This window comes from Nannospalax galili, unplaced genomic scaffold (assembly GCF_000622305.1).
Source record: "Nannospalax galili isolate Female #2095 unplaced genomic scaffold, S.galili_v1.0 scaffold305, whole genome shotgun sequence".
In the NCBI taxonomy this organism is placed as follows: Eukaryota; Metazoa; Chordata; class Mammalia; order Rodentia; family Spalacidae; genus Nannospalax; species Nannospalax galili.
In genome coordinates this window covers 8,532,303-8,543,525 of record NW_008356258.1, presented here as the reverse complement: position 1 = coordinate 8,543,525, position 11,223 = coordinate 8,532,303, and the positions used below count along the sequence as shown (strand labels likewise).

Genomic DNA, 11,223 nt, shown 5'->3' with positions numbered 1-11,223 from the left:
TTTCAATTTTTCTAAATAAATTTATCAACAGTGTCTTAGAAGGTATTCAGTATGCGCAACAATTTTATAGGGTACAATCTTTTCTCCAACATCTCCATCTGCTGGCTCAGAGAAAAAGTAAATTTTTATTTGCTCTTTCTTTAAATGTAATAGTTTTCCAATTCATGTTGCTTTATAGAATTAAGACACAAAATTCTTAAATTATTGTTAGTTAAACAAGTGGTTATTTATCAAAACTGTTCATCAGAATAAATAGAAATAGATTTAGAATAATATATTTAATATTTTAATTCCTAAACTCCAGGAGAGCAAATGCTCATGTTTATAACTAATTTAGACACTTATACTTTCAATTTTTTATTAGTACCACATTAAGTTTTACTAAAATTATTTAGAGTATAAAATGCTTAAGAGTTTCCTAAAGTCTCCTGTTGATTTTGTTAGTTGGCTGTGTGTTTTATACAGAAATAGAAATATAAAATGTATTGTTTTCTCAAAATTAAGATTTTTCTACTACTGTGTTTAGGAAGCACTAGACTAGCTTTCCATACTCATACTGAAGTTCTTAGACAAGACCTCAGCTGTCATTCCATATTAAAAGAATAGGGGTCCCCCAAGGCTTTAGACATTATTTAACGAACAACTGTGGTAACTGATTGGAAGAATGAAGTGGAGTAAGGAAAGCATTCATTTGTTCTCTGACCACTAGAAAATACTCAGGAAATAGTTTTGAATGAATGAATGACTTCTGAGGCCTATCATTGGTTTCAACTGCTGCATTCAGATGCTAGTCTCACTGTTCTTTCTGCCTTTAGCCTTTGTATTTTCTGGTAATGAATACTTGTTTAATCATTCATCTGAAAATGTGCCTAGTAAAGTAACATTTCTAGATAAGAAGAAGGAAATGAAGAAAGGACAAAAGGGAAGAAGAGCTGGAAACAGAAGAAAAGCAGCGGAAGAAGGAAGAGAAGAAAGGACATTGGAAAGCTGTCTTTATCTCCTCAGGTATCCATGGAAACAAATGTGAACAAACAAGTGCTTTCATTATCCCTTTGTGACTGAAAAGGTATGGGAGCCAGTTCAGCATCATTCCAGTTCAGAATAAAATGACTACCTTTCATTTAACCCTTAAAACATTCTGCAAGCCTCCTTAGATCGTTAACTCACTGTCAATCTCAATGTTCCTAAGTAAGTTCCCCCATCTCACTAATAAAATTAAATTACTAAACAGATACACCTCTCCTCTGTTGAAATTACACCATTTAATTATAAAACTTTGCTTTCTTAACATACAAATTTAAGCCATGGATTTTATTTTCTTTGCCTTAACAAAGAAGAAGAACAAGCTGCCTAAGAAGCAGTGAATGACGATTCATATAATAGTAATGGCAAGAGGAGACCTCTTGGATTTCCCAGGAAACTGGGAAGATGCTTTATTCTTATCTGCCAATGTACTTGCTGCTGTTGCTTCCACTCTACTTAAGAACCTTACTAAAGAAAATGGAAAAACAAATATCTGTATTGGAGTAAAATCTAAATGACCATTTTTCAGCTGGATATATCTGACCACAGATTCTCATTCTCTCTCTCTCTCTCTCTCTCTCTTTCTCTCTCTCTCCCTCTCCCTCTCCCTCTCCCTTCCTCTCTGTTTCTCTGGCTGCTAGGTGTGTGTGTGTGTGTGTGAAGGCAACCATAGTCATTTTCCTTTCTTTTAGATGATTTTCTCTCTCTCTCTCTCTCTCTCTCTCTCTCTCTCTCTCTCTCTCCTCCCTCCCTCCCTCCTTTCCTCTCCTCTCTCTTTTACCCATCTCCTCCTTCTCCTTCTTTCCCTGAAGAGTTTAATTAATTTTATATTTTCTATTGTCCTTAACAAAAAAGAAAAATATGTAAAAATCCCATTTTGTAGATTTTGAAAATTCTAAAGAGATAAACTGAATCATAAAACTGAAATGATTTTGCATATTCAATGACTCACTGTCGACTCTAGAAAATTCTGTCCAATGAGCCTCTTTGCTGTAATTGTGCCCCACCTGTCTGCAGCAATCAATAAGCTCACTTAAAGCATAAAGGCTGCAAATGTCAAGGTTCTGGATTTAAATGCTAATACCTTTAGACTGTGCTTGGTTTCTCCAAGTTATTTTAGTATCCTGGGGTAATAATGGTTGGCCAGTTTTATGATCTAGAGACGCTTTTGTTTTGCTTTAATTTCTTCACTAAAAAAAGAGGAATAGTGTGCAAAATGAAGATTTGAATATATTTTTTGATTATATGATTTGAATGTACTACATTTGGACCAAGTATGGTCAAATATATTAAGTTCTGTAATTTATTAAAATATTGAGAAATAAACTCATTCAGAAACGTTGAGGGGGAGGATATAAGCTGCATAAAGTACAATTTCTGACCTTCACGAAGCCCCAGAACAGTAAGCTGTTGGAATCAAGAAATATTCATCCAGTTTAGTGGCTGGATCTCTAATTTTCCAAATAAGCTCTTCTCATCAGTTTTGCGAATAATGAACTTCTTAATTATTAAGTATTTTCAAATTGCATTGTCAATATTTCAGATTCATTACTTTGATGCCTATTGAGACACTGTTATACAAATACAGATGAGTAAATGCTCAGCATAGGTGATGTATGTCAAAGTAATTCATAAGAAACAGAAACTCAATAGTAAATGAACAGACTAATTCTGGTAGGTAAATAGGTCAAGTTTGGACCCTTTGACATTTACTTTAAGCAATTTCTTTGTATCTGTTATGTAATAGAATTTATTGGTATATTTTTGTATTACATCTTTATTACATTTACTTATTCATTTATTGTGTGTGAGGTACAAGTGTGACGTGACATGTATGTGGAAGTTTGGGGGGCAACTTTAAGGTGTCTATCTCTCCTTAGGGTCCTGGGGGCCCCCGGTGACCCCTCTCGGGGTGGGGGCTTCTGTGGCATTTTTGGAACTGAAAATATTCTCTCTTGAGCCTCACCTCCCTCCTCTTCCTCCTCCTCTTCCTTTTCCTTTCCTCTCTGTCTCTTTCTCTCTCCCCCCAGTTATTTTCACACTTAATGTTCACACTTAATGTCATCATTTGAAGAAAACTATCTTCTTAAATTGGTCCTTATTAACACTTGAATTCCGGCCATGCAAATGGCCACACTCACATTATCACCCTATTCATTTCTTCATCATCTGGGGGCAGGAGTTGCAAACTGGGCTGATGATGTCCCTGTTGGTACTGAACTAAAGCACAGGATACATGATGGAGGCTTCACACAGGGAAGTGGGTGGAACTAGTTTTTTTTAATGTGAGAAAGCTACCTTGGGCTTTTCTTCTGGTAATTTTCAGCTATCTCCTTTACATGGGAGCCAAAGTGAGTGATGAGCCACGTGCAAGTCTTTCCCAAAGTGTAATCTATCGAATGAAAGCTGAGAACGTTAGGGAAGGAAACATCTGCCAGCAGGGTGGCCGGAAATGGAGGCAACTGGGAGCCCGCTGGAAGGTGTCTCCCACAGGAATGGTCCCCGGCCTCTGCCTTCCCGCTACTTGCCTAAACCCTCTGTTCCCATAACTGTGCTGGAAGCCTTTCTAGAGCATCCTTGAGAGTCCAGGAGCTCTAAGCAGAGACAAGGAGCTAATATGGAGAACTGCAAAGGCTAAAATGGCTGATCAGGGAGTTCTTCAGAATTTTAAATTCAGCCGGATCCAATCGCTTCCGAGTCATCCTCATCTTCATGCTGCCTTTGCTGGAGCCGGGAACCAACAACCAACAATGCGCGCCGGCCGGCGAGAGCCCTGGCTGCAAAGCCAGGCTCAACTTGGGCCAGGTCTGTTTGGAGCGGAGTAACAGATCTCGCTCTGGCTCCCCATCCCGCCAGCGTCCCGGTCCGGGCTCGCATCCTGCATCCTGGCCTCCGCCTACATCCCCATCCCTTTGCCTTGTCCTCCTCTCCCACCTCCTAGCACAGGCAGGTCTGGGCCTGCGTCAGCCTGGAGCCCGTGCCCCTCTGGTGGGCATTATGTAACATCCCCGAACCCAACTCCACAGCCATTACAACAACTTGTCCCGTGGAAGAGAAGGACCTGGGGCTCTAGAGGGCTGCAATTCCAAGCCCAGACAGCAGGAGCAAGTCGTAGTTGCCAGGTCAGGCAACAGGGCTCAGGTAGTCCCCAGTGGGATCTGTCCAGCAGCCCACAGCGCGCCGTGGGGAACAACGTGTTCTCTGTTGGCAGGGTACCAATTGGCGCGCGAGGGGGCGGAGGTAGGGAGAATATCTCCGGAGGAAGCATCCAGTCAGAACCCCCTGAACCCAAGAAAGAACCCCTAACTCCAACCCCAACTTCCTAGTGCACACCCTCTTCAATGCCTTAGCCCCCCTTCACTGTGCCCTGGCCAGCCGGAGGTCCCCAAGATTACAGCCACCTTGTCCCTATGCCTTCACACGCACGCGCGTGTGCAGTCACTCCCACCCACACAGAACACGCAGCAAGGCACACCATCCCACACTTGAATTCACTGGCTTCCTCTCCCCCTCCCCTCCCCGTGCAGCAAGGGAAAGGCATGAATATTCATTACTTACAAGCATTGGTGACTGCGAAGCTGTTAGCTACCTCCAAATTGTCGATGTGGGGTGTCAGTCTGAACTCCGATGTGGAAAATTGAACCATCCCTACCCGAAATGCACTGTATTCTTGATCGGCGCCCCTCGGAAATAGACCCCCTGCCAAGAATAAACACCAAGCAAAAGAACCATGTCAGTGCCCTGGAGAGAGAGGGGAGCCCATAGCACCCAGCAGCCTGAGTCTCCAATTCATGCCAAAGGCACGAATATTCATAACCACTGACTTGGGAGGGGGGGGTGTCGAACATCCAAAAGACCGCCAAGAGGTCCTGACAGGGGGGAGTCTTAGGGAAAGGTAGCTGGCCAGAAGCATTCCCCTTCCTCTTAATCACAAGCTTTGCATTCAGACCCCTAGAAAATCTGAGCACACTCGGAGATGCTGCTATGGCAGAATTCATACAATCTGGGGGTCAGAAATGAGAAGCTCTTTTCCTTTACGGTATCAAAAGGGATTTCTTGCTTCATCCTAAAAAATCATGCATATTCTAGGTAGTTTAAATCTGGAATGCAGTCAAGGTATGACATAAGTGTACATGACATGAATTAATTTGCCCACTGTGAACAAAGATTACCACCAAATTTTGCAGAATTCAAAAGCATAACACAAAGGGTACCTACCTATCTGTATGCTGTTAGAAGAGACACCAAAAATCAGTCCCCAAAAAACAGGAGGAAGGAGAACAGAAATATGCATAATCTTTTGCATTTCCAAGAAAAGTAGAGCATCCACAAAATACCCCCTCTTTTTTCCTTTTCCTCCTCTTCCTTCTTTGGCCGTTTTCCTCAGCAAATTAGATCCTCTGCATTTTGAGACCGCAATTTAGCACCGAGCTGCTAAAAACACGGGAAGTGGAGGTAGAATTGCTATTTCCCAGGTCCTGCTAGTGGCTGTTGATGCCCTGTGCCCTGTCCTCGCTCGCGAAGTCCGAAGCACTGGCTGAATGCAGTTTTCAGTGGAGCTGCCGCTTTGGTCCTGGCGCTTGGGAATATTCAGCACCCTCCCATGCACTCACACACACACTCACCCTCTTGCGCGCTCGCTTCTCCCTCTCTCCTCTCTCACAAGCTCGCGCGCGCGCACACACACATACACACACATACACACATACACACACACAGGCAAGTCACAGAGAAGAGCAGGCAGTCCCGGGCGCGCGTGCGCGGTTCTCGGCAGGCGGCGGGCTCGCGCGCCCACCCCTCCCCCGCACAGTGCCCCGCACCCCGCACAGTCCTGTCAACGTCGCGTGCGTGGTGCCAAGGGAGAGTGGCTCAGAGCCCGGCAGCCGCGGTTCCTCCTAAGGACCACGGGTTCTGCTTATCTGGGTTTCAGCACCGAGGACAGCGTTCCTCCTGCCTGGAGTAGGCAGGGCTTCAGCAGCTCCGGAGATGCTCTTAGCCTGCAAGGAATGCTGCAAAGCTTATTTCCGGCTTCTGTGCCTGGGAAGCCGAACTGCTAATTGTTGTTGGCAGTGGAGAGCTCTCCCATCAGGCCCTGATGTTTCACATTAAACAAAATAATAATTATTTTTGTCTTCAATTTCCAATGAAAACACATGTGGTACTATCAAACCGCCGCTGTCCACCTCTCCTGACCAATTGAGAAGCAAAATCAAAATACAAAGATGAACTTTGACTTCCTATGATGTAGGTACGATCCAGGGAAAACCCAAAATTCTATCCTTAAGGGAAAAAAGCACCCAGAGGTGTACCAGCATTGAATCACTGAAGGGCTTTGCCTGGAAATCTATCTTTGAGATGTTGTGTCCTCCAAGCCACATTGCAGATTCTTTCCTGGGATAGGATCATGTAGACTTGGCTCTTAGATGCCCCTCCTTCGTATGGACTGAAAGGAAATATCCAAGCTAGTCTAGAAAGGAAGCATGACTGCAGAAACTTTCCAGACATTTAGTTACAAACCGGGTATCCCATCTCATTTTGGCATCAAGTTCCAGAAAACTCACCACCTGGAGTAAATAAATGTCTTGCTGTTGACCAGGTTAACTCATACTTTCCCTTTTGTCACACTGGGTCTCAAATTCTCCACTTTGAAAATAAGAATGATGAACAAAAAGCAAAGCAAACTTTGTGGCTTCTAAATCCTATAAGCATTTGATGTTTAATTATGACATTTTTATCTTTTTGAGTGTGTGTGTTTTCTAAGCCATGAAATCAGAATAACTATAATGTATTACTAAGTTCACATATCATGTATGAAAGCACCTTCTAGTTTTATCAAGAAGAATTTATTTCAGCTACGTATTCCTCTGAATAGGAAATCAATAGTAATAAGACTTTATGAGAAACAAGAAATATAAATATCCAAAACTGAAACATGAAGAACATGAAGAATAATCAAACAAATTACATTTCATCATGGCTTGTGATGTAAAGCACATGAAAAATTTGAAGTCTCTGACTTAAAATCTAAAACAGTGCATCAAAATATATAGGAAAATAAAATATCTGTTCAATCATTTTCTTTGTTTTCTCTCCATTCAAATTTTCCACAAAATTTTCAGTCTCATTCAAAGTGATTCGGGATTGGAGTGGGGAATAAATGAATGGGAGTTTGATAACTGGGGAAAAGGGTAATACTTCGAGTATGGGTCAAAAGCTGTTGTGGGTCTAGAAGTGTGGGTCTAGAAGCTGTTGACCAGGGATCCCATAGACCCTCAAACAATACCATCGCCCCTGCTCTTCATAACCCACCAGAACTTCACAGTAAGACCCTATTGCTGAAGACACTACATACATGCACCATAGAACAAAGAAGGAGAAAGAAGGCCCTGGGGCTGTCTTCAGGTTTCTACTAAAATCTTATTGTATTAAATTGACTCCGCATGACTTATTGTTATACTCATTGACTAAGGCACCTCTCAGCTCTCACCAGAAAAATTCCCTTATGCAAAAGATGGAGATTAACACAGAAACCCACAACTGGCCAATGTGCAGAGAACTAGAGGAATGCTTATTCTTAAACAAGATACCTAGATCAAATTTTTGCCTCACAAAGCTCAGGGATCATTGAGGAAAATGGAGAGAAGATTGGAAGAACCAGTGGTGGTGGATGGCCACAAGGAACCAGAATTTTTCAGACAGCTACTCAGTTACTCATATGAACTCAGAGCAATGATGACAGCATACACAAGTCCCAGGCAAGCTCAAACCAGACAAAATCTCAGCATAGACAAGACTCTCCAACCCAACCTAAGGAACTTTTGGCTAGTGATGCATGCTGGGAGTGGGGAGACAGTCTCTTTCAATGATGAGAATCTTTAAGTTAACCAGGCTCCGGTGGGTGGACTCAAGTGGAAGGACATTTGAGGACAAAAATTAGACTCTATAATCCTTATCATATAGATGATAGATAGATAGATAGATAGATAGATAGATAGGTAGGTAGGTAGGTAGGTAGGTAGATGATAGATTACATTAAATTGGATGGGGGCAGTGGTGGGAGGCACAGATAAAGGAAAGGTTCTAAATACCATCAAATTATATTTTATAAAATCACAAAAATTCAATAGAAAGTTTATGAAAAGAAACATTATAAAAGTATGGGTCAATACAAACTGAAATTCAAAAGATAAGGATGTTTCTGGGGCTGGAGAGATGACTCAGCTGTTAAGAGTATTGTCTGCTCTTGCAAAGGATCTGGGTTCAATTCTCAGCCTACATGGTGGCTAACAACCATCCTTAACTTCAGTTCCAGGGGATCTGACGCTCTCTTCTGACCTCTACAAGCACTGCACAACATGGGTGCATATGTATGTATTTCATGAAAGACAATACCATAGGAGAAAGGCATTATTAAGGGAGAAATGTGAAAAATGGGAAAACCATGGTGGTGGAAGGGTTAGACAATGAAAAAGATAAATAATGGCTAGATATTTTTAAAACAACCCAGAGGGAACCATATTAGTCCAACAACCTACTGACAAATTATACAAATAACTAGCTCAAGGAACATACTATGTGACTAGTCATGGTTTATGGGAGAACTTTGGTTTTTTCCCAAACTTTATCTATGTAGCTCATGATATTTAAAAGTGCAAAACTGGTAGAACTAACTTTCTTGGATGTTTAACAGACATACTTTGAGGCTTATACTAATCTAGTCAGAGGGACTTAAAGGACAGTTTTTGCTCCTTGCCTGCCTAGGTCGAATAAGTTCCAGAGGACTGTGGAGCATCTCTCAAAATGTCCTGTAACTGTGGTGGGTCACCTGTCCTCTTGATCAAGGAGGCCATGGAGACCCCACCAGACAGACTTGAACCAGTGTCCAGTCTACAAAGAGGGTGGTCAACACAGAGGAAACATTTCCTCCATGCTTCTCAGTGAAGCCAACCACAGTCAAGCAGGACCTTTGACTTATCTTCACATAGATGTAACTAATAAAAGAAAGGAGCCAAGGGCTCATCCCAAGCCCATGTGATCCCTGAGGAACAGAGCCTCAAATGACATTAAGAGTAAAAATAAATTGGCTTATTTGGGCCAACTTGAACACTCAAAAGGAAAGTATAACCAAAGATTAAGGTGATCAGTATAATTCTTTAAGAGTCCATGTGTAGAGCTAAAGGCTACATAATAAGAAACAATACCAGACAGGAGATACCTTCCTTTGAGTTATTGGCCAGGGTGGCCCAGGAGACTCCCAGACTGTAACCCAGCATAGAATTGGGAAAATGAACAGCAGATCTCAATCTTATCTAAAGGAATGTTGGCAGCTAGATGAGGAAGAGCTGATCTTCCTAAAACAAGGAACTCTAGATAGGCTGACTAGATTCAGTGGATGGACTAGCACTTGGTAACAGCTGGGGGCACTGATAGCACAGTGGAGGGCACTAACAGGGATGACAGAGTATATGGGCTCCAGTGGTGGTGGGGAGGCTATGGGAGGGTGCCATTTGGGATGCTAGTATAAAGCTGAATAAGATTGTTTGGGATGGTCTGCTGAAATTCACAAAAAAAGAATCAATAAAAAAAGACAATGAAAAGAATGTTTTAAAAACTGCTTTCATGTGAACATATTTCAAAGACAAGGGCAGATATGAACTCAAAATTGATTCAATTGCATTCTGAGGAAAAAAGAGTTTGCTGAATCAGAGAACATTTTCCTCAGTGAATATACAAAATTTAAGCAAACATTGCTTTCTAGTGTTCAATTATACTTTGCCTATAAGGGATATAAAATGTCAGCAGGCGTTCTCTATAATTCGACTGTTGTTCTATTACTCTGTATTTACAGCATAGCCATGAATACACCTTTCACATATCTAGAGAAAATGCCCACTGAAATGCAGAATGATTATATTAATGTTATTCTTCATGAAACTTTTCAATCCACTATATTAAGTACTGTATATTTTTTCTACTCAGAATACTGTCAGCTTAAAACTAAAATTAAACTGAATGATATAAATGGCTATGTAAATAAGTGGAAAATACAGTTATTAGCTTTCATATACCCAAATATCACTTCAACACCTCTAACCTTCATATTTCTAGCATAGCTATCATAAATTGATTTTGCATATTATGAACACCCTGTCAGAGTGGTGTGCTCTAAGAGTCCGTGTGCTATGTCCTGCCCTCTGCTGTTTGTTTCTGGCAACTCTGTAGAGCTTCAATGTTTTGTCAGATGCAAGGAAACTTGCAGAAAGACAAAATCTAATATTATGATTTGCTCCATTTGTTATTTGGTTTGGTTGGTTTTTGCTGATGTTTTAATCACACACACACACACACACACACACACACACATATATAAAATCATGAAGGCTAGAAATGAAATGAGTGAAATATATATTTGTATTTCTGTCTTATTACATCTTCATCCCAATAAGAATTTTCTTCTAAGTTCTTAAATAAATTTTCACAAAACATTTATAGAATTTAAATGTGTTTAGCAATTCTCCACAGTTTACATTCATATTCTACAATGACAATGATTTTCACAGAGAAATGTCATTGAATGCAATGGTAAAGGAAGAGGTGATAGTTTTAAACATATTGGAAGAACCAAACTTTGGTTGTCTTCCTTATTAAAACTGTATTGTGACTACCAGTTGTATAGCTCATACTAATATATTCTGGCTACATGGAGAGCACGACAACTATCAAAGTCTTTGTTGCATTCCATCATCATTCTGTTTACCATAAATGGCCACAAGAACAGCTCCTGCAGAAAGAATCAGGTTCAAGTGCTCTAAGCATGGGACCCTATATGCTAGGACAACAGAAGAAAGTGAAGAGTAATCATGAGCATCTAGATATAAGGAGATACACATTCTGAGGAGATTTGATTATTAACAATACTATTTATAGCCAGGTGTGGTGGCGCACGCCTTTAATCCCAGCACTCGGGAGGCAGAGGCAGGTGGATCTCTGTGAGTTCAAGGCCAGCCTGGTCTACATAGTGAGTTCCAGGACAGCTGGGGCTACAGGGAGACCTTGTCTCAAAAAGACCAAAAGAAAAAAAGAATACTATTTATAAATATCCGCATTGAAGCAGTGTGGATTACAATTTTGTTTTGTAAAAATTTTAAATTATAAATCACAGGCTCAGTAAGACCAATTTTAAGAACGGAGAATATATAT

The 11,223-nt window shown here is 41.0% G+C and overlaps 1 protein-coding gene across 3 annotated transcripts in view; it reads right to left on the bottom strand.

The window, feature by feature from the left end:
* Gria2 (glutamate ionotropic receptor AMPA type subunit 2) overlaps positions 1-5,781 on the bottom strand; it is a 146,419-nt gene extending 140,638 nt beyond the window's left edge. For 2 of the 3 annotated variants that reach the window (XM_008854310.1, XM_008854311.1), the window contains exons 1-2: positions 5,242-5,781; positions 4,582-4,722 (exon numbers count right to left, since the gene is read on the bottom strand). In XM_008854310.1, the coding sequence (XP_008852532.1) occupies positions 4,582-4,722; positions 5,242-5,329 (229 nt within the window). In that variant the 5' untranslated portion in view covers positions 5,330-5,781. The remainder of the gene's footprint in view (positions 1-4,581; positions 4,723-5,241) is intronic. The other variant, XM_008854312.3, reaches the window with a different exon arrangement.
* Between the last annotated feature and the right edge of the window lie 5,442 nt (positions 5,782-11,223).